Source organism: Pholis gunnellus (genome assembly GCF_910591455.1).
Source record: "Pholis gunnellus genome assembly, chromosome: 3".
Lineage (NCBI taxonomy): Eukaryota > Metazoa > Chordata > Actinopteri > Perciformes > Pholidae > Pholis > Pholis gunnellus.
This window is the reverse complement of record NC_136529.1, coordinates 8,474,492-8,499,301: the sequence shown is the minus strand read 5'-3', so window position 1 is coordinate 8,499,301 and position 24,810 is coordinate 8,474,492. Positions and strand designations below refer to the sequence as shown.

At 42.0% G+C, this 24,810-nt stretch overlaps 1 protein-coding gene across 1 annotated transcript in view; it reads left to right on the top strand.

The window, feature by feature from the left end:
- Window positions 1-24,810, top strand: part of slc12a5a (solute carrier family 12 member 5a) — a gene marked incomplete at both ends in the record, with an annotated part of 91,158 nt that overhangs the window by 31,003 nt on the left and 35,345 nt on the right. Inside the window, 2 exons of the mRNA XM_079186133.1 lie at window positions 15,450-15,543; window positions 16,003-16,140. Coding sequence (XP_079042259.1) covers window positions 15,450-15,543; window positions 16,003-16,140 — 232 coding nt within the window. The remainder of the gene's footprint in view (window positions 1-15,449; window positions 15,544-16,002; window positions 16,141-24,810) is intronic.

The following is a 24,810-nucleotide window of genomic DNA, read 5'->3' as shown; positions in this document are numbered from 1 at the left end:
GTTGCACTCTATTTGGTTTTTACCTGGTCTGAGGTGGTCCAGGAGAAACCCATGAATGAAAGACAATCTCTGGGACTTGCTTGTTGTTTGCGCTCTCCCCTTAGAACAGCTACTGATGGCAATTAGTAGCGCTCTTCAGTGTGCGACACACACAGGTTTTAATTAATGATCTTCTTACAGTCCTGATGGGGCGTAGAGGAGGTTTGTGTTTTGCATGATGATGAAATAACACATTCTTTCAGTACACTGATGTTAGACTAAATGTTAGCTAACATTTACGAGCTTAACATGTTGCTGACATTTGAAAGGAGGACTTGAGAGCATATCTATCGCCTCTCAACGCCTCTCACCATGGCGACGGCTCGCAGCTAATGGTGCTAACAGCTCTAACAGTGCAAACTTCGGCAACAGTGCTGGCAGAGCCGACAGTGTGTACCTGAAGGGGAACCGGAGGGTAGGTGGCTTCGACAACACTGTTGCCGTGCAGAGTGGCGGCCGTGAGTTAGCCAATGGTGCACGCTCACATGCACTAACATGCAATAAAAGGCACATATGGTCGGCTAAGTAAACAAGGCACAGCAACAGAATGCAACAACTCTCACTATCAAGTAACCATATTGTTAAAAAAAAGAGGTCACACACACACACCAAATCGTGCTGTGGATGGATAAAACCTTAATTAAGTGCTTTGTTTTGGTTTGCAGGTTTTTTTTGAGCAGTTAAATTTGATGCTCCATTTCTGTCTGACAAGCTGGCAGCTCACCGAGATTATTTCCGACCGCAGGATCTGTTTGGCTATCAATGTCCCCTCTCTCTTTTAAAACAATGAAATGTCCCTGTAAAAGAATGTACCACAGACTCGCGCTACACCCTGCTTGACTTAATTAAAGTAATACAGCTTTTGTGACCTTCACAGTGTTCAGAAGTTCGGGCTCAGATCTCCGACGACCAATGAGCGATGAGAGCGTAACGAGGAGACAAGGACAAATATCAGTCACACTAACTGAGTTTCCACGTGTGTAACAATGTTTTAGTGTGTGTCTGTGTAAGTATGAATGATTATGTGTGTGTGTGTGTGTGTGTGTGTGTGTGTGTGTGTGTGTGAGGGAGAGTCTGAGAAGGGCAACGCAGTATCAGTCACTGTCACTAAACACTGCAGTCTCTGGCTCGGTTCCACACACACACACTCAAAGACACACATGGACACACAAGCAGAGAGGTGCAGGATGCATAATTCATAGGAGTAATCAAAGGCAGACAAAAGCCACAGTCTTTGAGTCTGTGGGCCCACCAGGACGCACACAGACACACACACACACACACACACACACACACACACACACACACAGCAAATCTATTCAAGTGAACAGTGCTTCCTACCAGCCAGGCAGTAGTCTACAGAGGGTAACCGAGAGAGAAAAAGGAGGTGAATAAGAGGAGAAGCGGATGATTTTTCAAACAGCCCCTTCACTTCCCTCCTCTGCCTAGAGGCCTGCTCTTACAACTTCCTCTCCCTTTTTTTTTAACTTGAAAAAGAGTTCTGTCTAGACCAAAAGAGACAGCAGAGTGGAGATAAACTCCCCCAGCTCACTGAATATAACTTCCTGTTTCATTTGCCCCCCCCCCTCTCTCTCTCTTTCCTCTGTACATTTTCTACAGAATACATCCAAAGGGAGGGAGTTTAAAGAAAAGTGTCTTTTGGGCTGCATACTGCATTAATATTTCATAAAATGCAGATGACTAGCACACATGAGAATAATAAAAAAAGAGAGAGCCATATTTAGCATTATATATATACATTAATATACAACATAATGCAATGATTCAAGGTGTGCACTTTAAAGAGGCAGCCCCTCTGGATGAGCATGAGCGTGTGTGCCCTAATGTATGTTTCCATGGTGCCATGTTTTCTCTCTCTCTCAGGGCACAGCTGTGAAAAGCTCAGCTCTTAAAGCTTCCATCTCTGTCTAAAGCCAAACCAGTGTTCCATTATTTATTTATCTGCCAGAGACCAGAAATATCCGCTAAGATCTGCCGGGCTTTGACAAGATGAGCCTCGGCCTTGCGGTGGGTCTCTGGGCAGAGCGCTCACACGCACGCATACACACACACACACACAAACAGACGCAAACGCACTCACAAATAAAAGTGTTAGAAACTGAGATTCACACACACACACACACACACACACTGAGGCAACTGTACACTATCAGTAAATGACTTGGACTGCGCTCAGCTGTCCAGGTAATGCACCTGTACGGAAGCACCTGATAAATCCCAGAATGCTGTAGTCTTATCTGCCCGGGCCAGATTGGAGAACAAGGCTCTAATCTTTTTTGGTGCGCGCCTCCGTCTGTCTGTTTGTGTCTGTCTCTCTGCCCGCTTGCTGCAGTGCTTCAGTCCGCAGTCTGTAGTCTGTCTTTCCTGACTCCATTACTTTTCCCCGTTGAAGTTGATAGGCTATAAACTCTCCTCATTACGGGTGATCCCTCGCTCCCTCCTGCTCCCTCGCTTTTTATTTCCTTTAAAATGTCAAGTCTTTGGTGCTGATGCAGCCTCACGCGTTGTAGTTGAGCATAAAGCTGCAGCGCTCATCAATATTTTTATATATAACCATGGGCGTAGTATGAAAGGCATGTGGTGACAAACCCACAGGGAATTATCTCTCCATTTGGCAGTTCCCGTCGCTCTGAGCGATTTTGCGATGTTTTGGTTTTAACCTTCGTAACTTTACTGCTTTGTTGTCCCTGATCCAGGACCTTTACACTACAAACGCATGCATTCACTCATGACAACATGACTGATATATAATATTGAAAATACAAACTCAATGGATGATAGACAATCTTCTTGGCAACTTAAAAAAAGAAGTAACATATGTAAAGTAATAAAAAAAAACCATCTGTCGGCCACAAAGAGATGTGATACATGCTGTGATGGTTCTTGTTGAAACTGTTCCTCATCACACGCCTGAACGGACCTGAGATTCATTTGGTTGTGTGAGTTTTATGAACCACTCTGCTCGCTTATGTTGTTGCCTTGCAAATCATCTGAATGTTTGCTGTTAGTTCCTTTGCAAATTAGCGTGATGTAGATGTATCCCCCCCCCCCCCTCAGCCTTTCGCCCCACCATACCAGCCTGCCTTGACTTTCAGAGATGATGGTGATCTGTTTCACTGAAGTTATTTTTGGCCACGTTACATAATAACTCTCTCTTCACATGAAGTGGTATGAGGCTGCACACTTGGCAGACAGGTCAGGACCGAAGTAGTTGTGGTGTGTCGCGGAGAAATTTAAGGATGTTTTAGCTCGGTCAAGCACCTTACAAAACTATTCCAAAGAGCTACTGTGAGAGACGTCTGCGGTACAATAACTGTGTGCCCGAGTGCTGTTTGCTTTCATTTTATTTGGGCAGTTGGAAAGGCTTTACCAGGCCAGCGGAGGCAGACAAACCATCTGGGGTTGTGGAAGTTTTCCCAGTAGGCGAGTCGACCTGTGAACCAGAAGTGGGTCCAGTAAACACAAAAAAAAAAATCTCATGCTGTTCGGCGGATTTGCATTAGATTAATCAGCCAGCTCGGTCATTATGTTATGCATAAACAAACAGCGTTGACCTGACAAATTAACATTGTGCTGCCTTTTAAAGGTGCAATATACGGGATTCAGAGCATTGGAGAAGCAGCCAACAACTATTTGCTGTGTAAAGATATAGTGGAGTAACGTCTACCTGAGCAGAGGGTGATGTCACTCTCTCTCTCTGTGTTCGTTGTTGTCCAAACTTCTCCTTACCAAGTTACTAAAATTTGACAATATTTGTTCGGTTAAGACAATGTGAGAATGGGGAAAAAAGAGTGATTGTTTTTTTTGCTAATTTATTCGTCACTATAATTAACAAGTTTCCTTTCATTTGATCTTGTTTCTGTCATCATTTAACACATGGGTTCATTTAATTTGATCGCTTAGTTGAGCGACGATTCAACTCGGTGTGTTAGATTGGTTTTCTGTGTCCACGGCCCTGCCTGCCTGCCTGCCTGCCAGACTGCCTGACTTAGTTGTTTTTCTGGAGGATAAAGGACTCGAGGGGTGAGAATAAGGGCGGAAAATAAAGAAGTGGGAAGGAGAAAGAGGAGAGACGCGTGGGAGGCAACGGACCACGAGGATGTGGTATCACACCTTAGAGGAGGAGACGCGAGAATTAACTAAATGAGGAAAGGTTCTGAGAGAGGAGAGGACGACTGTTGTCCTCTGGGCTTTGTCTAGATTGCTTTCTCTCTGACTTGTTGAACTCGAGGTGGGGAAGGATGGAGAACAGGGCCACAGCCTGGGGGAGGGGGTCGGTCAGCAGAGAAGACACTCAAGTGTTACATTTGCACCTCGAATCACACCTCTGGCATTCCATCACAGCCAGAAAGCTGCAGACCTGTCGAGACGATAGCCCTGTCACCAATACCATCAGACCTATGGATCGCACCAATCCACCCTGCCATCTATAAGACGTTGCTGCAGGCAACTGGATCGCCCATCATCCTCTCTCTCTCTCTCTCTCTCTCTCTCTCTCTCTCTCTCTCTCTCTCTCTCTCTCTCTCTCTCTCTCTCTCTCTCTCTCTCTCTCTCTCTCTCTCTCTCTCTCTCTCTCTCAAATTCTGACCCAACCAAGATACCTCTGTCGTCGTCCTGTCACAGACTGCTGAACCCTCTTACAGGAGCCTCTTGTCCAAAAAAATGTGCCAAATGTAATAAAAGTGTGATATCGCTTGGCTCCTCGTCCGGACCTGGCACCGGAGCCCCGCGAAGGATATTATGTTTCCGAGTTAAATTGGTTTCCTGGCATGTGATAAGTTGGGGTGAATTTTTAATCCACGACCTCGTGGAAATGTGTCAATCCCCCAGCTGCTATCGTTTCTCGCATCCCGTCACCTCGCTCCCTCTCCCTGTTCCCCCCCTGCTTCTTGCCCCTGTGTCTTTCTTCTGGCTATACGCTGTTCTTAAAAAAGTAAAAGATAGCAGGTGTGGGACACCTTTGCTCCTCTACCAATTACCTCACCAGTGTATAATCCTGCCCAGCCTCACCTCTCTTCCCACTCAATCCTTTTCCCTCCCCACCGCTCTCACTCCCTCACCTCCACCCACGCCATTCTTTATTTTATTTTTTTTCATCTCCTCCCTTTATCCCCCCCAGCCCTGTTAGGCTCCATGGCTCAGCAATTATGGCAGCAGTAGGCAGTGAGCTACACTAACTCCCACAGGCAGTCTCCATGCATTCAGGAGGCATGCAGCTGACTGACATGACACAGGGTGTTCTCCCATAGCCAGCCCACCACCTGAGGGAGGCTGATAGCCAGGCTCCACCGGGGCTCAGTGTTACTGGCTTTACATGGCTAGCCATTCGCTGCAGCACATACCAGGCGGCCTCCTGCCTGCCGGACACTTTGCTTCCCCAGTAAACTTGCTGAAAGGCTTGTGGAGAGGCGAACTTGCCACGGTATGTCTGCGGAGACTCGTTTTGGTTTTAACAGTTTAAACGTTGATGTGCCAGCGTGTAAGTACTTTTGAGTGTGAAATGGAGACATAGGAGCTTTGAGAGGAGAGCGGTTGTTTTCTCTCAATGTAGCATGAGAGCTTCGGTTTGGTTTCAGAAGCTCTGTAAAGGAGAGCTGAATCGATTAGACAATCGAAACTATTTTGGTAATCAATTCATCATTTTAAAAGCCAAACATTTTCCCGTTCCAGCTTTTACAATGTGGGGATTTGCTGCTTTTGTATGTTTTTATGTTTTTTTTGGTTTTGGACTGTTGTTCAGATAAAGATATTTGAAGACATCATATTTGACTTTGGAACACTGTGACGACTCATCTATTTATTAAGGGAATAATTGGCAGATCAATCAATAGTGAAAATAATTGTTAGTTGTATCCCAACTGTAAATTGCTGCATTATCAATGTACTAACCCTGTAAGCATTTATAATTTATAACAGAAATATTTATTTCCAAAGTTAACAATGAACAATGAACAAACAATGTTAAACGTCCATATTTACAACAAAGACCACAGACTGTATTATCCTTGAGTGATGATCAGATCTCGCATTTTTTAAGGAGAATAATCTCTAAATAATCTCTTCTTTTGAATCCCGTAATAAAGACCTCGATGAGCAGATGAACATTTAGAGCGTCTCTCATCTCGATGTTGGCAGATGGACAGCAAAAGAAAGATGTTTGTAAATGATTTAGAGAAACTGAAACTGTAAAGTGAATGTATGATTCTGAGAAGTGGAAATTACTTCCCTTGGTGCAACAGATAAAAGTCTATCTTTAAGGGCAGTTCTATTATCTAAAATGATTTTTTTACAGTCTAGCAGAGACTGTCTATATGCCTGCCAGCTCTCTATTCCTTCTTATCTGATGTATAGAAATTCAAGACTCTTTAACAAGGACACTAATATGTTTTGTAATCTGTGTTTTCGTGTCAAATGGAAGAAGATTCTTATCTACCAAATATTAGCGCTCAAGATTATTGGACGGTATTCCACGATAATGTGAAAACAGAAGCAGGGGAATAAATTGAATTCTGTCATAGAACGATAAGGCCTCATGAAAGAAAGGGTCCTTATGATTTACAGTGAATACAATTCTCAATCTGCCTTTTCTCTGCATCTTTTCGTAGTCTGGCAGTTGTCACCATCCAGCGACGTCTGCGTATCTTCGCGATATTCCTCCGGTCAGCCGGTTGTTGCACAGATAAACAAATAAAGAGGGGAGGGATGGCTTAGTTTTATTTGCCTGTCAGTCTCCTCCTGTGCACAATTACCTTCAGCGCCTGATGCCAGATAGAGAGGGTGCTGCTGGGAAGACGTAGCAGGGGCCTGCCATTAAACCAAAATTAATCCTGACGTGCACAGCTAGAGGCGAGGCAGTGGCAGCGAGGGGAAATTGGTCCAAACCTACACATTCATCATCAGACCGTGACATGTGTGGAGGCCCGGTCAACATGCTAAGAGCTGCTATGCACTCTCATGTGCATGCACGGGCATCCTCTCCTGCCTCCCTCTGCTCTCAGCCAATCCGCTGCCGCCAGCTCAGGAGCCAACCAGGCGCGAGGATCTCTGCTGGAGACGTTGAGGGGCTGAAGAGAAGGGACTGTGTCAAAGTCGCACACTGTGAAGCAAGGCTGCATTAAAATTCATATCGAGCTAAAGCACCAGCCTGAATACTGATTCAGGGACGCCGGTCCTGTCCCTGCAGCACCAACGAGGAGAAAAGAAAAAAAGAAAGGGCATTTTATACGTGTCCCCCACATAAATATAACCATAAAAACACATAATATGAGAGCCGCAGAGGCAGAGCAGAAGAATAAAGAGAGTGAGATTGGGTAGAGTGGGAGAACGAGAGAGAAAACGCAGAGCATGAGATCCCGTTATACAAGGCTGTTGTGTCTCTGATGTGGTGCTGGAGCCATGATAGGAAGGAGAGAGGGTGAGAGAATATCTATTTATGACAGTGTGTGGGGGCAGATGTGGGCATGTAACCATATGCTGTTGCTATATTTTCCTCTCCACATTATGTTTGTGCTTTTGAAAGCATGTACATCACTTGTAAATGCAGTATTTTTAAAAGCAGGTACTTTCTCACTTCTTCTACCTCGTTATAAATAGACGTCTACAGCTGATGGAGAACATGATCTATGCTTGTGACATAAACCTGGCAAAAGTGGTATTATCATGACTTTAAACCGTTTTTCTGACTTTGATGATGAAGGCAGTATATTTTCAATCGATTGGAAAGGTTAAACTCATTTATAAGTCTATGGCTGGGCAATAGTATCATTATTTGTTTTATGATCATTTATCATCTTTGACCTTTATTGAACCGTAATGTTATGATCAGACGTTTGTAGTCCAGGAAGAAATCTGAGAAAATTGTGATTCAAAACTAAACTAAACTACAGTTCATCAGCAACTCTTTTGATCATCAACTATTTGTTTTAGTCACTTATCAAACAAGAATGCACAAAAACCTCTTCTGTCTTCAATTATTTTTTTGTATCATTGTACATTTTATATTTTTGAGAATCTGACTTGGACAAAACAAAAGATTTGAAGACGTTATCTTGGGCTTCTGGAATGTCTGATGCGCATGTTTAAGCCATTTTGTGAAAATGTATTGAACAATATTTCAATAGTTAAGAAAAAGCTGCACACTTTGACTGTTTAAAATAAGATAAGATGAGTTTTACCACGGCAGCAGAAATACATGAACAGATGCGTAGTAACTTTAAAACTTGGATACATACATTGTGAACATCTACTACATATAGATGGAGCATGAAGACTGAATACGTGTTAGATATTAAAGAGCAGTGAGACAATATATTCACAATTAAAATGAGGAGAACAGAAAGTTGATTTATCAGTTTAAATGTGGTAGATCGTACTATTAGATTTCAAGCATATCGCCCATCCTTTTATCTTTACGTCATACATTTAATTTTATAATATAAAGTCTTGTAACGGAAAGCTGTTACATGTAGGTCAATTTTTCACATGGATATGTTTGGGTACATATTAAATCACCGTCAATCCTGATTTGTCTGGAATTTAGATTAAACTGACCTTAATCCTTCACCTGACTCCACCCAACATCCCCGTGCTATGTCAGCAGAGAGGGGGGGGGGGGGGGAGGGAGAGAGGGGGGGGGGGGAGAGAGAGGGGGAGAGACACCTCTGCTATTGATTGCCAGACATGAATTAATGTGTTACTGTGGTGACGTTCGGAGGAGACGAGAGAATCAGTAAATGAACTCATGACCTGCTCGGATTTGGCGATGCACCAAGGAACAATGGCGGGGAACGCAGCCAGAAAATCCAACTCTGTCTTTTCTTAATTGTTTGTTTCCAGCCCACCAATTCCATTTAAATTCCTCACTCTTCCACCAGATAAAGCATTTCTCTCCGGATACAAATGAAATGTCTCTGCGAGCACATGTACTCACTGTTTACTCCACTGTGAGTCTGACTAACAGCCAAGAGGATCGTCTATATTTACTTTCATACATGAAGTAGCTGTGAATACATTTTGGATGTGTATAAAAAGACAACTTTTTTTCAGTTATATTTTATTTGTCCCTATTTGTACATGAAATGGCTGAAATCCAGCCGTCTCTGCCCAGAATAAGGCCACGTTTGTTTTTCTGCTGCTGCACAACACCGTCAGCAAGGTCTGGGCCGAGCATATGCTCCATCTCATGTATAAACACACACACGCCAAATCAACAAGTGGTCCCTGAGCTGAGTCACCTCCTCAAGAATCAACATCTAGCACTTTGGCTTTTCCCCTTGAAGTCGGTCCGCTGAGGGAAAGAGCAGTATGGCAGCTCGACACAGAGCACAACAAGACTGTAAGTGTAAAGAGAGAGAGCAATAACTGGGCCTGTCGCCACCCAGCCGTCGCACAAGGTGGATCAATAAAACAAAGTCGTATAGCTCTCACCAGCTCTGTTCAAAGATCTGCTGGAAAACTGTGAATTGTCCAAGTGGGAGCAGCGGACCAGACCTCCACTCATTTGTAGTAGAAGTTGTATTTACTCTCAGACGCTGGAAGTGTCGTGACTCCTGGTTGTAGCGCAAAGTCACAGGTAATAGGAAGCAGATCATTTATGTGGATTACAGAACATGTGAGAAAGTGACTTGTGGGCTGACACGTCAAACACAATGTAGGACCATACTGAAGTGTTTTACCCATTTATGAAATATAATTCACACCAAATGACTAAATATATTAAATATTTCATATTGTGCATTGTAACAAAAAACATGAAATACTGCAAATACACCTGACTAGGAGGCTATTAATTACACCATAATCTAAACAATAGCAACTATATTTTTTAAATATATTTATCACATTTATATATTGAATTTTGTTTTCCAATCCTCCCTCTGAAGTCACTCTGAAGATAGAAGAGTAGTCGCATAACTATGCACTAAATAAGCAGCCATCATAAACTCTGTTTTTTTATTGATTAGAGCTGAAACAATTGACTGACAGAAAATGCATCTGAACCTATTATGTAAATCAATATATAGTGGATATATATATATATATACTGTATATTTGTGTTTGTGTATTTCCAACCACTCTCTTTGTCTAATGTGATGGTAAATATCGTATGACCTTCGAGTGTTGGTCACCGGATAGAACAAAATATTTGAAGATGGCACCTTTCACTGTTTTCTGGCATTTTATTAACCAAACAATTGATCAAGAAGAAATTCAATAGGTTTATCCATAATGAAAATAATAGTTTGTTGGCTATTTGGCGAGTAATCAATTAAACATTTAGTCAATACGATGTCATAATGGTGAAAGATGCCCAATTGCCCATCAATATTTCCATGAGCCCGAGGTCAGATCTATAGATTGCAATGCAAACAGAGAAAAGATGCAAATCCTCAAATTCAAGAAGCTTGAGCCACAAAACGTGTGTGATCAAATGAATTTAATAGAATAACTATCTCAGCTCCACTGTCAATGCTGGTTGGTCTTTTCTGTCAGACAGTCAGCGCAGTGAGCTGAACGTCACCATGACGGCATTGAAAATAATGATCGACATGCATTTTCCCTCCCACGCTACAAACAAGGTCTCTTTGCAATTCATTTTGAGTATAAAATCCAGTGTGCACAGGTACTATAAATAAAGCCATGTAGTAGAGCACATCCTTTCATTTGATCAACTAGGTTATAAAGTGCATCGAGTACGAGTTTCAGCATATTCACAACAAACTGTAAAAAGTCGAGGACAAGAGGATGAGAGAAGTCTGTAGATTCAGTGTTTTTGTTTTGCAGAGGATTTGGAAGACGATCGCATGCTCAGTGAGCGGTAAAGCTCTGGATTCTGACCATAGATAGGGAGAAGCTTTGATAGCGAGAGCCATTGTTGGACGGATCCCATCAGATTGAAGGAGGATAAGCTGCTTGGGCGATGCGGTCCGAGCAAAACTCTTTTCGACACTGTCATTTTTCCAAAACGGGGCTATCTATCATTCCTTTGATGGTGGAGTTTTAATTATTAGCCGGTGAGGAGAAATGGGCCGTGGCGAGATAAGTGATGGGATAGAGAAGTTGTCTCTGGGCATTAGCCCTTCAGATGTACAACAGTGTCTGTGTGATCCTTGAAACACTATTCACTCCAAGTGTTGTTTTACAAATCTGACTAATATGTTAAGCAGTGGAGCGTAGTTGAAGTTCAGCCAAAGCATGTGCGTGTGTCAGCTGTTTCACTGATGCTTCACCACATCCGTCAGCTGTTTGACTATCAGCTGACTAGTAACGTCCAATCGGATCCATGCAGGTGTACAACACGGCCATTTTAACCGGTCACATTTTACTGTTAGTCTGCTGATTCATGCCAACATATTTAGCAGTCACAACTCCCACCGCTACCTCAAATGTATTAATATAACCATTTGATGTAAATGATAAATTACTTGATGCAAAGGTATCTGTATTTGTTCCTTAGTTAGTTAGTTATTTAGTTAGTTAGTTAGTTCAACTGTATTCCTTAATGAGATCTCTTTTCTTACAGAGATTTAAGAAGACAACACACAAGACAAGTTGGTCACATGAAACAATCACCACACACACAAGCTCACTTTTTTAAACAATCACAAATGCAAAAAATATCAGTCAGTGAAATTGTATTTGTTTATTCCAGTCGTACAGTGCATAAAAACAGATTTGGTATGAGGAACATTCAAAGCTCATTTATCCTGCGATCCATGATTGCTCATTTGTACTAAGGTGGACTGCATACATGTCAGGCTGCACAAACAATAACATTATGGATTCATCTGTGAATTGCTTGATAAATGCATTAATTTGTCATTTTGTCTATAAAATGTCTACAATTCTTAAGAGTTTACACCTTGAAATTGCTTGTTTTCTGCGACCAACTGTCCAAAACCCCCCCAACAGTACTTTACAATGATTAAAAAGAGAAAAGCAGAAAATCTCCCCATTGGGAGAACCAGATGTACCAAATGTGAATCCGTTATCTACTGCCGAGCAATATTCCAAGTCATCGACGTAGTACTGCACTGCATTAAGTTGATGTAAATCTGATGAAGTGCTTTGAAGTAGGACGAGGGGATAAATATAGTAACAAAGCAGCCTCTAGCGAGTGGTTTCAGTGTTGTGTGTGTGTTTAAAGGCATACATTATCGCATACTGTACATCTCCCTCTGTGCTCATGGATATTTATCTCCTCTGCCCTGCACAACAAGCCTGATACTAATTCACACAGATGCATCTAGCACTATCGTAGAGGCGTACGATCCTCACATGGTCTGAAGAGGTAAAGATAGTTTTAAACAACCAACTAAATAATACGTGTGTTCTGAAAACCCTCTGCAGGAGCTTCCCTTTTACCGCCTGTGTACGTTTTAACCTGCAGGTCAAAGTGAGCTCAACCTTAAGTGCTGCAGAAGCTTTTACATTTTACAGTGTGCCTCTCTCTTCCCTCTCTCCCTCTGCGGGTTCCCATTTCAGGTCTGGCCGCCTCGTCTTTGTCTGTCTGAGCCCATATCTCTCTCCTTGTCACTATTCGCTCTCGCCCCATCTATCTGTGTCGCTTTCCATCTTCTCATCCGCACCCTCATTCTCTTGCTCTCCATCTCTTTGTATCAACCTCTCCTCTGCCAGCTTCCGTCTTTGTGCTCTTTTCGTGCCTGTGTCTCCATGCACGCCCCCCCCCCCCCCCCCCCCCCCCCCCTTGTCTCAGTGTCCCCGTCTGAGTGGCCCCATCGCTGTGTCTCCGTAGCGGTGCCCCGACGTCATGGCACATGGCTGCAGCAACCCGGCTATAAATAACTCGGTCTTGGTGTGCTCGGTCCAAGACGGGACGGAGAGCCAGAGGGAAAGCAATCTGCTGTCTCCCTCAAGAGACGCTCGAAAGGGGAAGGCGTAAATATGACAGCTTACTTTGTGCAGCCTTTTGCCACCAAGACCTTCATTGTACTTGGGGAACAAAGGGATTCTGAATTCAATTATTTTTCCAGACAAGTCGAGCAAACGTCTGGTCGGGAAGCAGTTCAAGTACGAAGACTTATTAAAGCTTAATGCAGAAAACAGTGAGGTGTAGAATAACCAGACACAGGTCTACAATCAACACGGATGACTGCACATGTTGAACCATTGTTCTCCAGCTCTGTCTTGGTGCAACAATGACAAATCATCGCGTCCCAATTCACAATAGGCCTTAGCTGTAAATTATGGGAAGAGCGAATTTGTACATAAATGAACGTTTCTGACCACTTTTACTGCCATTTCGGCATCAATGTATATCGTCTTGAACAGGTAAACCAGCCATTTTGAAAGACACATACGTCTGATGAATCACAACTTCGTTTTATGCACGTGCTATTGAGAACATTTACACGTGTTAAATGCTTAATGAATAAGACCATATGAATGCATTTAGGCAGAGTTAGCAAATCTGAATATTTATAATTTCCAGGTATGCGTATGTGATGATGATTTGTTGTTTCATATTATAGTAACTATTATATTATAGTATCTGCAGCTTTTGAACTGCTGTTTGGACAAAACTAAATACTGAAGACCTCACTTTTTCCTGACATTTTAAATAGCTTCTCTTCAACCTGCTCCATGTTGTCTCCACAATAATGAAATGCACCTGCTGACAATTGAGCCCAGCTTCCATGTCCCCCATGACGCTGTGGCTCCCTTATTAGTGCCCACATACCTCTATGTACCCAGAGCCATAATTGGTGTCAAGAAGGACGCGGTATCTGAAGGCAGCGCGGTTTTATGTCTCTATGTCTCTGATTGGTTATTTTATTGATCGACGTTTGCTCCACCAATCATGTGCAGCCAAGGTCACACGGCACGCAGAGAGAACGAATCTTAATAGTTTGACTTTGGGACTTGAATGTCTGGCTGTTGATTGTGTGCGGACAAGAAAGTGAGTAATAAATGGTCTGTGCGTTAGACATGAGATGGAGAAGTAGTTCACTACCAATTTAGGTGAAAATGGTCTGTTGTAAGCTTTCAATTGGGTCTAAATCCTGATGGGTTTGTTAGTAATAACAATCAGTGTTATTGCACTGAGCCACCGTCATGCGCCGTACGGTGAGGCAAGGTGCTGTGCACGTGTTACTAATTAGTTATGTGCACATAAGCTTACTATGGAGGTACATATCATAGCTTTGTTAAATACCGGTTATTAGTGTTGTTACCCACCACAATTCCTGTTTCTGCTCTGCATAGGAGCTGTGAAAGATTATTTGGATAATGCTAGTAAGCTAATATAATTTCCTATATTTTCTTCACTTTGGCAGTTAAGTTTATTTAGTAACACAGGGAATTAATGAAGGAAGCCCATTAGGGGTTCAATATGCTGTAAATGTGTTTCAGAACTACCTACCCTTCAATATATGGCAAAACAAAAAAGAAACTGTTCTGTAGAGATCCAACCTTGAGATCTTTTTCTACAGGTGTCTAATGTAGAACCACAATTATGCGGTTGTAATTCTATCAGCAGCACAGGCAAATATGTTTCTTACCTAAATAATGTATATAACAAGAAACACCTGAAGTCCTAACTCATTAGCTAGTTAAGCTAAACAAATACCTGTTTAAAATGTCCAATAGTTCAATGGCCCAACATCTATCAACCTTAACTAATAAAGCTATAGGACTACTTGTGAATTCCTGTGGCTTCTTCACAATAAACTGGTTTTCTTGCTGGAGGGCTCCTATAGTAATAGTAGTAGTGGAGCAGTCACCCTGTGAGACGTTTGTGGTCAATTTTCAGACCTCAATTGGAAATCAATGAGCTTGTCAATGTTCTCTCCCAAGAGTCAGACACAGTCCTTCCCATCTCGTTTGTTTTGGAGATTTGCCTCGTGCCTGATACTGTGAACTTGTGGACGGATGTTTCTGGATGGAGTCATGACGCCTGCAGCAAGCGGTCACCGAAATAACATCACACTGTTTCCACTGTTCTGTGTTTTCTTGGGTGAAAAACATTCCCTGTCATTTCTCTGCGTTAGTGTTCAAACCTGTGATCTACTTGTTTGTCAGAAGAACTGATTGAGATGTTCCAGTTTGTGTTCTTCCTCTGGCCATATGGAATATATAGCGCTGCACATATTGTGAATGCACACTCCATTAGTTATGGTTCTGTTCCTCTGCTTTTCTGACTGTGAGCGCTTTGTGGAGACAAAAAGCCTCCCCTCCTCTCCCGGCAGACCTCCTCCAGTTGGAGCTTTCAGTCCGTGTGTATTTCTTTGCTTCGACAATGAGTTAAAAGTGTTATTTTGACACGAAGAAGCTCATGTCTGGTTTGTGCATTAGGCGCTCTGCTGGTTTTCTCTATTTCAGTCCAGTCTAAAAGTGGTGTGTGTGTGTGTGTTTCTGCTTCCAGGTGACAGTATTCCCAAGGAGAGCAGCCCCTTCATCAACAGCAGTGATGCTGCCGCAGAGAAGAGCCAGCAGTATGACGGCAAGAACATGGCCTTGTTTGAGGTACAGTCCACTGTTCTGCACACACGCGTTGATTTGTTAACGCACACAATCAGGCCTGATCATAAGAAGCAGGTTACACTCTCTGTGTCATAATTCAGTGATTGAATAGGGGCTCTGACATATAGTAATGAGGGTAATTACTGAGTGAAGGGCACGTTGGATTCTCAGGTTAATGCGAGCAGATATCACACTGCTACAGGAAAGAACTTCAGCGGGGCAATTTGCCACAACTCTGCTCAAATTTACATTGTCCAGATGGGTTTGAAATTGCAAAATCAGTGTAGTACAGCACCTGAAAAACACTTAAGAACACTTCAAATCAATACAGGTAAGAATGAATAAATGTTACAGTACCTGGTTCACCTGGCTGGCTGAGATGCATTGCATTTCCTTCAAAAGCCTGATGAAAACACTGACCCCAGCCCTCGCGCGTGTGTGTGTGTGTGTGTATTTCTGCAGGAGGAGATGGACACCAGCCCCATGGTGTCGTCTCTTCTCAGCAGCCTGGCCAACTACTCCAACCTGCCCCAAGGTAGCAAGGAGCACGAGGAGGCCGAGAACAACGAGGCTGAGTCATCGCGCAAGAAACCCGTCAAGGTATTTGACAAAATCCACGAATACATACAAAACGAGACAGTACATACATGTATGCTTGTATCCTACATAGGGCTGCACTGACAATGACGACATCTAACTATTGTCTATCGATTAATCTATCAACTAGTTGACAGGTTAGAGGCAGGGTTGGTAATAATCTTCAAAAACATTTTTGATATTTTTGTTCTGACAATGAATCAAATCCTTCTTAAATCGGCCCGAACGTAATGATTGGACTTTGTCGGTGCGTGTGTTCTGAGCAGGGTGGATCTATGTGTGCTGCAGCATGGAAGAAGACCTGCAACGTTTCCCTTTAAACACGTATTCAGTGGAATTTCTGAGGTAGCAGACGGACAACTTTTCAGCTTTATGGACGTATGTCGCAGCTGCAAGGACAAAAAACACATTTTAAAGAAAACCAAAACGTGCTTCGATTTAAAATATTGATTTTGAGGCATTTTCAGCATCAGCGTCAACAATTACTCCAAATAATCGTGGCAGCCCTAATCCTATGTTGAGGAGATGTTGTTTGATAGATGGATAGATAACTTTATTCATCCCAAAGGAAATGTGGGTATCCAGTTGCTTAAACGACACCAATACACAACAGGAATAAAGACTACAAATATGAATAAAAAATAAATTAAAAAAAACAGCAGTGAAGTGATAGTCTAGCCACAATAACTACCACAGAGAGCTGTCAATGTAAGATAGTATCTTACATTGGGCTGTAGTAATGGGGTTTTATTGTAATTTTAATTTCAATCCTAAAATCAGTAATTCATAGGAATAATGATTGGATACTTGAAAAATGTATCTCTGTTATGAAAAATGGGGGATTTTCTTTTATTATTTTACAAAAAAGTCAAGGGATTCATGTTTTAACTTTCAAATACCTATAGAAATACAAAATTCTGATTCAATGAATATACGTTATCAACCTTTATCTTGCAAATCCTATTCTGAGCTGACCAGAGGAGGACCAAATGTACTGTAAACTATGCTGATCTTTGTCTTCTATAGCAGCAAACACAACAATACCTGATACATGAGGATGAACAATCTGGATAAAAGTCAGGTGAAAATGGCCTGCTCCTTTTTAATAAATCCTTGTATTTCTACTGAAAATCCATAAGAACTGCAAGAGATTTGCTTAAAGTGTGCTGCAGTAAAAAGAAAAGCACTAATGGGTTTTTAAATAAGAAAAGGTGTAGTGTTTTCTGTCATCTATTGTAAAAACATGCATGGGGGAGACTCCAAACAAGTTTTCTTATCTTTTTCTATCTTTCTGGCCACCTCCCTAAAGTGGTCCTACAGATCCTCTAATCTCCCCTGCGGAGCTGCAGGGTTGTCTTTGGTCTCTGATTAATGTTACATTTTGTAACAATGGACTTGATGGTGCTCCGTTAGATCATGTGAAACTTAGATTGCACACAGGACGACTTTATTGAATTCATTTTGTGACTTCTGAAGTTAATTGTAGCACCAGATTTTATGTAGGGGCTTTCGTAGCGTAGTTTTTCATTTCGCTTTACCAATTTTGATTATTTTGTGTAGGTCCATCACATTAAACCCCCCCCCCCCAAAAATCCATTTCAATTCCAGGTTGTAAAGCAACAAAATAGGCAAAACGCCAAGGGGTCTGAATACTTCTGCAAGGCACCTCACATCTCTTAGCTGTGGCTGTACATTTGCTATAATATTGTTTACTGCGCACCCCGGACAACTTGTTCACCTAAGGGGTTCTTGTGCCTGTTGCCAGGAGATGGCCATTAAGTGTCACCAAATATAGATTTGTAATTTCCGTTACATCATTAATCCCTCGTAGCAGAGTTTATGGTTGTTTGGCTAACACAGTCACTGGAGAGAAAGGAAAAACTCCACCAGTTTAGAACCTGTCAATCATTCTCTGTTGATTTTATAAATCCCCTGTTCGTGTTACTGGATTGCATCTTAAATGCCACTCACTAATGAGTTCCTTCCACATCATCCCCTGGTATTTTCTGCTGTTGGGTGTTGAGATGCCAGCAGAAAGGAGTTTACTTCTCAGCACTTGAATGACAGACAGGCAGCTACATTATTAATCCTGTGGGAAATGGTGGTTTTAGCAGCAAGGCGAGATGTGACATTGCAATGCTGAGATGAGAAGAGATGCTGATAATGATGACGATAATGCAAATAATGAAAGACGACGTCCCACAGGAGGCAGGCTGGGGGGGGGGGGGATTCACATCGTAACATATTTCTCATGAAACTGTAACTACATGTGAGGTGAAACACATGAAGTTTAGACATTGATTGGCCACAGCAGTGACAGGTTGACAGCTTTTCTATGACCTTTGACCCAGTCTGTCTTCCTTGGTGCCCAATCAGCCTGATATTTTTGCCTTTCACCTCACCTGTGTCGGTCAGTTTTCCATTATTTTCCTCGTGAGTGAGGTTTTTCTTATTTGTTCTCACCGTGAAGCAAATTACTGATGATGACCTCGAATGCCAGTGTACCTATCTGATATACTGTCTGGTTTTCCCACTGTGAGTCCCATAGATATACAGTAGATCCTCAGAGGAAACACATTTCAAACCGACAACGGAGATGAGCTTTCTAGGTACAATCGACCTCATTGATTTCTGCATGTGTGTCTTTCTTCCACTAAGTATAGTGATAAAAACAGCACGAACAAACAGACTGCTAAAGTGCATACAAATGGAGAATAGTTTTTTGACAAGAGATTTTCATCCCACATTCCACGTAATTGTTCCAGAGATTTCCGCCACATCTCATCAGCGGCTGGTTTTCTCATTTGCAGTGAGATTGTTTCGTTGTTCTCACATGACCTGAGTGGCTGCTCTCGTTAACCGCTTTAGTCCACACTAAATTATCTCATTGACTATTTCATGGATCAATTTGGACATTTTCTGCAGACAGTCATGGTCCCCAGAGGATAAACTTGGGTGATCCTCCAACGTTTTGTACGGCGCCACCAACAGGTTGACATACAGTATGTGGCTTTGAGTGAAATGTCTCGACAATAATTGGATTGATTTCCATAGAATTTGATTCAGGGCTCTAGAGTGTGACTGTTTTGGTGGCACCTTTCATCACTTCCAACCCCCTACTTCTGGTGTCGTTGTTCGGACCACTCCCATCTTCGAACTCAGCCTTCATGTTGATCTCAACAGCACACCTGTAAAGCTTCATGACCGCATGTTGCATGGTTGTGACGCTACCGCGTTGACAAAATCTGTCCACAGACATAATCGAAAGCCCTTCTGCGGTAGTTCAGAACAGTAGGCGTCTCCATGATGACACACACATGAGCCGCACGCTGTATGGCTGTTCATTTCATTTAAAAACGTCAACCTCTCTTTCCAGAAACACCCTTTTCTCAGTTCATCAAGATAATCCACAGACCTCACTGGAACTACTTTCTATAGAAGAAATAGTCCTCATGAAAACACTGTTTATAGTAAGATTCTAATTTGGGTGACCTAACCTTTGAAACAGGTTTTAAAACAACCATCCGTCCTGATCGTACAAATATAGCAGGCAGCAGCTTTAGAAAACAACAGTGTCCACACGGGAGTTGCATCGGTTCAAAAAGTCTTCAGTGTTTGTCGGTATATTCCCCCATTATCCCAGTTGTCCCAGACGTAAGGTGAATTTGTCTGGTTCCCCTCAGCTCGGCTAACCCTGGGAGCAGGTCTAATCTTCCCCCTGTCACCCCAAACCCTTCAATACTTTAATTAGTCTGCACGCTACACCAAGCTGCTGCTTCTCCAATCAGCAGCCTATTCCACAGGCAATCTCTCCATCGCCATGAGAGGCTTTTCATTAAGGCAGCCTGTGGCGTTTTATCGCTCACACAGCGAGCCCTCTCTCTCTCTCTCCCTCTCTCTCTCTCTCTCTCTCTCTCTCTCTCTCTCTCTCTCTCTCTCTCTCTCCTTCCCTCTCCATTTCTCGCCCCTCGCTCTCCATCTCCTTCCCCATCGGCCCCTCGAGTTAGTGAGTTGTGAGGGAGGGAGATGGAGGCAGCGGCCTTTCTTTGTCGCAGTGTAAAAGCCCAGATTGGAGATTTGGTTTGCGTGTGACATGAGGGAGCAGTCCCAAAGTCACACAGGTTCAAATGGAAACCAGTCACAGCTAATCTGCTGGCAATTTTCTCTTTTCCTCACTCTCTTCCTTTTGAAACTTAACACAACAAGACACGTTTATTTGATTTGCATCTTTCAAACACAGGGGCAATTCATGTGTTTTACTTAACGCAAAGAACAACGCTTAAAAGAGCTAGAATCGATAGTATATTAACAGTGTGGGTTTCTCACATTTCATTTGATCCAGAGAATTAGGGTCCCTCTCAGGATCTTTGGAGCATTTTTAGCATCTTTAAGCTCATTGATTTGGTTTCTGGTCTGCACCTTCACTGTTTTGGGTCACTGTTACCGCTCTTATCAAAAAACCCTAAAACCCCCCTCTGCTGTTTCTGCAAAGCACCAAGCAGCAGACACACAGAATCTGCAACTAGCCTGTGAACATATTGGAGCATTTAGTAGAGTAAAGAACCAGATATTTCCCTCAGGAGTAAATAGAGACTAAAAGAGTGAATTGTAGACTTATACTCAACAGGTGGCCAAATACTCCAAATGAATGCTAATGTTGTTCTGAAGCTGCTGGATGAGCAAATAGGCAAACGCAGTACATCAGCTTGACAAGGAAACAATATGTCAGGGACAGTTTAGGTCAGTTTTACAGCTTGTAGCGCTGCCCTAGCCAAGTGGGTAGTAAATGCAGGTTGAGTAACACAGTGAATTGGACAATTAAATCATTTAGAATAAGATGAAATCAAATAAAACACAAACAGTACATAGTACAAAAAATAATACACAATGTACAGTTTCAGTGCAGTTACATTTAAGTTTCTCAAATGTAAAAAAAAAATAGATAAAGAAGTAGCGGGACGGTGGCTGAATGACCCGTGTTTGTTTCCTTAAGATCAGAGGGTTCCTACTTCTGTTCTTAATTATCAGAAATACGTTCAGTTCTCTTATAGAAAGTGGAAATCTTGCAGTGTCTCCCAAAATATATTGCTGTTGTCTCATGATTTTTAGGGGAAGACAAGAAACCTTTTTCAGTTGTACATCTGGCTGGAGATGCAAAGTAGCTTCTCTAAACCTTATCTGGACACGAGACCTCTAATTCTTGCAACTTGTTTCAGATGATACATCGCCTCATTTAGTCATCACCGTGACATCAGTGCTGAACTTTAAATGTCTTTATGAAATGACAAGATTTCGTACTTGGCCTTCAGTATTTTCTCTATAAAGTCTTGCGTATGAACCAAATTGAACACAATACAAATCATGAACCCTATTCAAAGCTACTTTTATTCATGTTATTTTCTAGACGAGTGCTCATGCCAAGAATTACAGGAACATTATTCGATACGCTCTCCGTCCCTATTTTTTACAGCATAATGTTCCTTCATATAAATGTTGTCTCCCCTCTCGGTGTTTTATGACCCCTGCTCTTATCTCTTCCCTCTCTCTCCCTCCCTCCCTCATTAGACCGGTGCTTCGTATCAGTATTCACATCGTCACCCCTCTTTAGGATGTACCTTGATTTAGTGTCAGTTCATGTTACACATTACAGCAGCATATACACTTGAGCTCACAGCGGAGCTCAACGGAGATTTCACACCTTATATTTTGTCCATTTAGTGAAGACACCAGGCTAATGAGCTAAGCACAGTTGTTGTTCTACTGTATAGGGTTGCAGTTATTATTTTCACAATTCTTTCTTTTATTAACTGAACTAAAGATATTCACAGTCATGCAGAAAAGCAACAAATCATCTCACTGAGAAGCTGGAAAATTATTATTTATTATTAATTGTTAACGTTATTCATTATTTGTTATTTTTCTGTCCATCAACTCATGGATTAATCAACTATAACCACGGACTATTGAAGAATGTCATTATATCTTATTTCAGGTTCTTAAATTAAATTTAAAAGATTTGTGTCAAGCATCATTTGCATTAAATTGTCAAACTTGATTGAGCTGAATTAAAGAACAAATAATTTGTCTTTAGGAACTTTTATCCTGAATTTCTATAGCCAGTTTTAATATATTTTATAGTGCCTTGATTTCTCTTATTTTAGTCTTATTTTGCCTACTTTATTTGGCAGATGTCTTGTTTGATACTTTCAAATTCCTCTAGATTCAACATTATTTTGCTTATTCGTGGGCGAGTTTTTACAGCGTAGAATCTATTTTCAACTCAAGTGTCCCGCTCTTATCCGAGCCAGGTTACTGATGACCTGATTTTCAGCGTGTACCTACCGTTCAGAAGCACACGTGCATTAGTGGATAAGGAGACTTTTAGTCTTGAAGGTGATAGTGCAGCTAAATAGAGGCGTCACACATGAGGCTTTGTGGAGTCTTTTAACCTAGAATATTCTAACACATGTAACCGCTATTTCATGGTGGTGAGCCTTCAGCTCCACAGAGCACGTTTAGCTACAGCAGTCGGTGTTGTCAGATGGATAATGCTTTTACACATACATGCTCGCTCGCACACACACCCATACACACACACACACACACACACACACACACACACACACACACACACACACACACACACACACACACACACATTGACCGCTGAATGACTGGTTCATCCACAGCCGGTCAGGGAGGCTGATGTTCCCTGGCCTCTCCTCTTGCTGTCTATTTAATAATTCAGCACACCTGAGCAGAAACACATTTGCCCTATCAGCTCCTGTTTGGCCAGCAGAGCGTGGAGATGGCGTTACAAGCTCCCAGTCTGTCTCCCTCCCCGTCATTAGCCTCCCCCTCTCCCTCCACCGCTCCACTTCATGCCTCCACTGGTAGTGTGCATGCTCTCCTCTCTTGTTTCCTCTTCTCCAATTCCCTCCCCTCCTGTTTCTTCCTTTCTTTTTGTTTCCTCCTCCTCCTCTCCTCAACCCTACCTACCTATCCTCTGCCTTCCTTTCCTGTTGTCTCCTCTCCTTTGTCTTTCCTCCTAGATGCCTTCACTCTCTCCCAAGTTCTTTCTTAATCTGTCAGAAAAATCCAACACCAATGTGTGACATCTAACAAATTAACTATCATATGCATTGGTAATGTATTGGTGGAATTAATTTGATCTACAGTAGCAAATAAGAACAAATAATTCATGACGTTGAATTCGATGATGTGGTGCTACAGCAACCTCAGCTGGCCTGCATAGAAACAGGGATATACCGATATTAATATCGGGTTAATACTGACTCAATTAGCTGGATTGAGTTTTGTGGGCCAATCTAATTAATTCAATTCCATATATACTATACACATTATATACTGGAATTTTAAGTTTTGACCAATTCGTTGATTTGATTTGTAATTTCTGTTTATTTTGAAGATTTTCTACAAAGTTGCTGGTGTACGATTTACTATTTTAGCAGTTTAAGTAAAGTTCTGATGTTGCCTTACACATAAATCTCAGTCACCTCCACACAGCGAGGCATACAGCTTATTAAAATTGAATCATTACTCGGTATTGTCAGACACGCAAAGCCCAGGTATCAAAAGTTGGATCGGAAATATGCAGCTCCGATTACGAATTATTAAACATTTGACCACAGATTTATTCGGCTCGACGTGCAGCAGATTCTGGTCCTGCTGGCGAACATAAAGAAATGCTGAAAGAAGTGATTTAAATGATGACGCTGGTTTTGCAGCCTAAGCAGGTTGGCAGGGTATCCCAGAGCCCGAGGGCCTGGACTCTTCCTTTCCTCTCTTCTGTAACTCTTGTCGAATGCATGGCGCCCCACGTTCCTCCCCCTACTCCTCTTCCCCTTTTTCTTTTTCTATCCCCTGCAGCTAGCCAAGGATGTGAAGCTGCTTTCACCTTCCCTTTTCAACTCTTGTCTTCTCCAACCTCTTAAATTCTAGAGAGAAGGGGCTACCTTTGCTAGCCTCAGCAATTCAGGAGATGTCCATAGGAGGGTTGAAACAAGGCTGTGGGGGGTACGAAGAAGATGGAAAGAAGAGTAGGAAAGACATATTAATGAATACAGTACATGCTAAATAATACAGTATGAAATATACTGATTAAATCTAAAGAACAAAAATAGGTTGGTTGTGTTGTTCCAAAAACGACTCGTAGTGTTTTCTGATCTGCCACCTCTGTGGTTAAGTTAGGTCTACTAAAACTAATTGGTTAAAGTTAGAAAACTATTGCTGTAAATGTTAAAAGAAAGCAATGTTGCTTGTGTCTTGATTTTGCACCTCAAAATGTATGTCCATAGCTATCACAGGAAGCAGCGCACACTTAATGTAGCGGTGGGGTGGTGGATGTGTGGTCCGACTGGCATTCACTGGAGTTTGCATCCCGTCAATGACCCGCAATTAACTATTGTGTTTTAATGAAACCATAACCACAAGCTTTCTTGTGTTTTAGTTGGCTAACTATATATATATATATATATAGTTAGCCAATCTTGTTTTGGCTAACTATATATATATATATATATAGTTAGCCAACTAAAACACAAGAAAGCTTGTGGTTATATATATATATATATATATATATATATATATACTATATATACTGTAACCAAATTTTATTTGGCATAACCAGGATCTTCCCTAGACTTAACTACA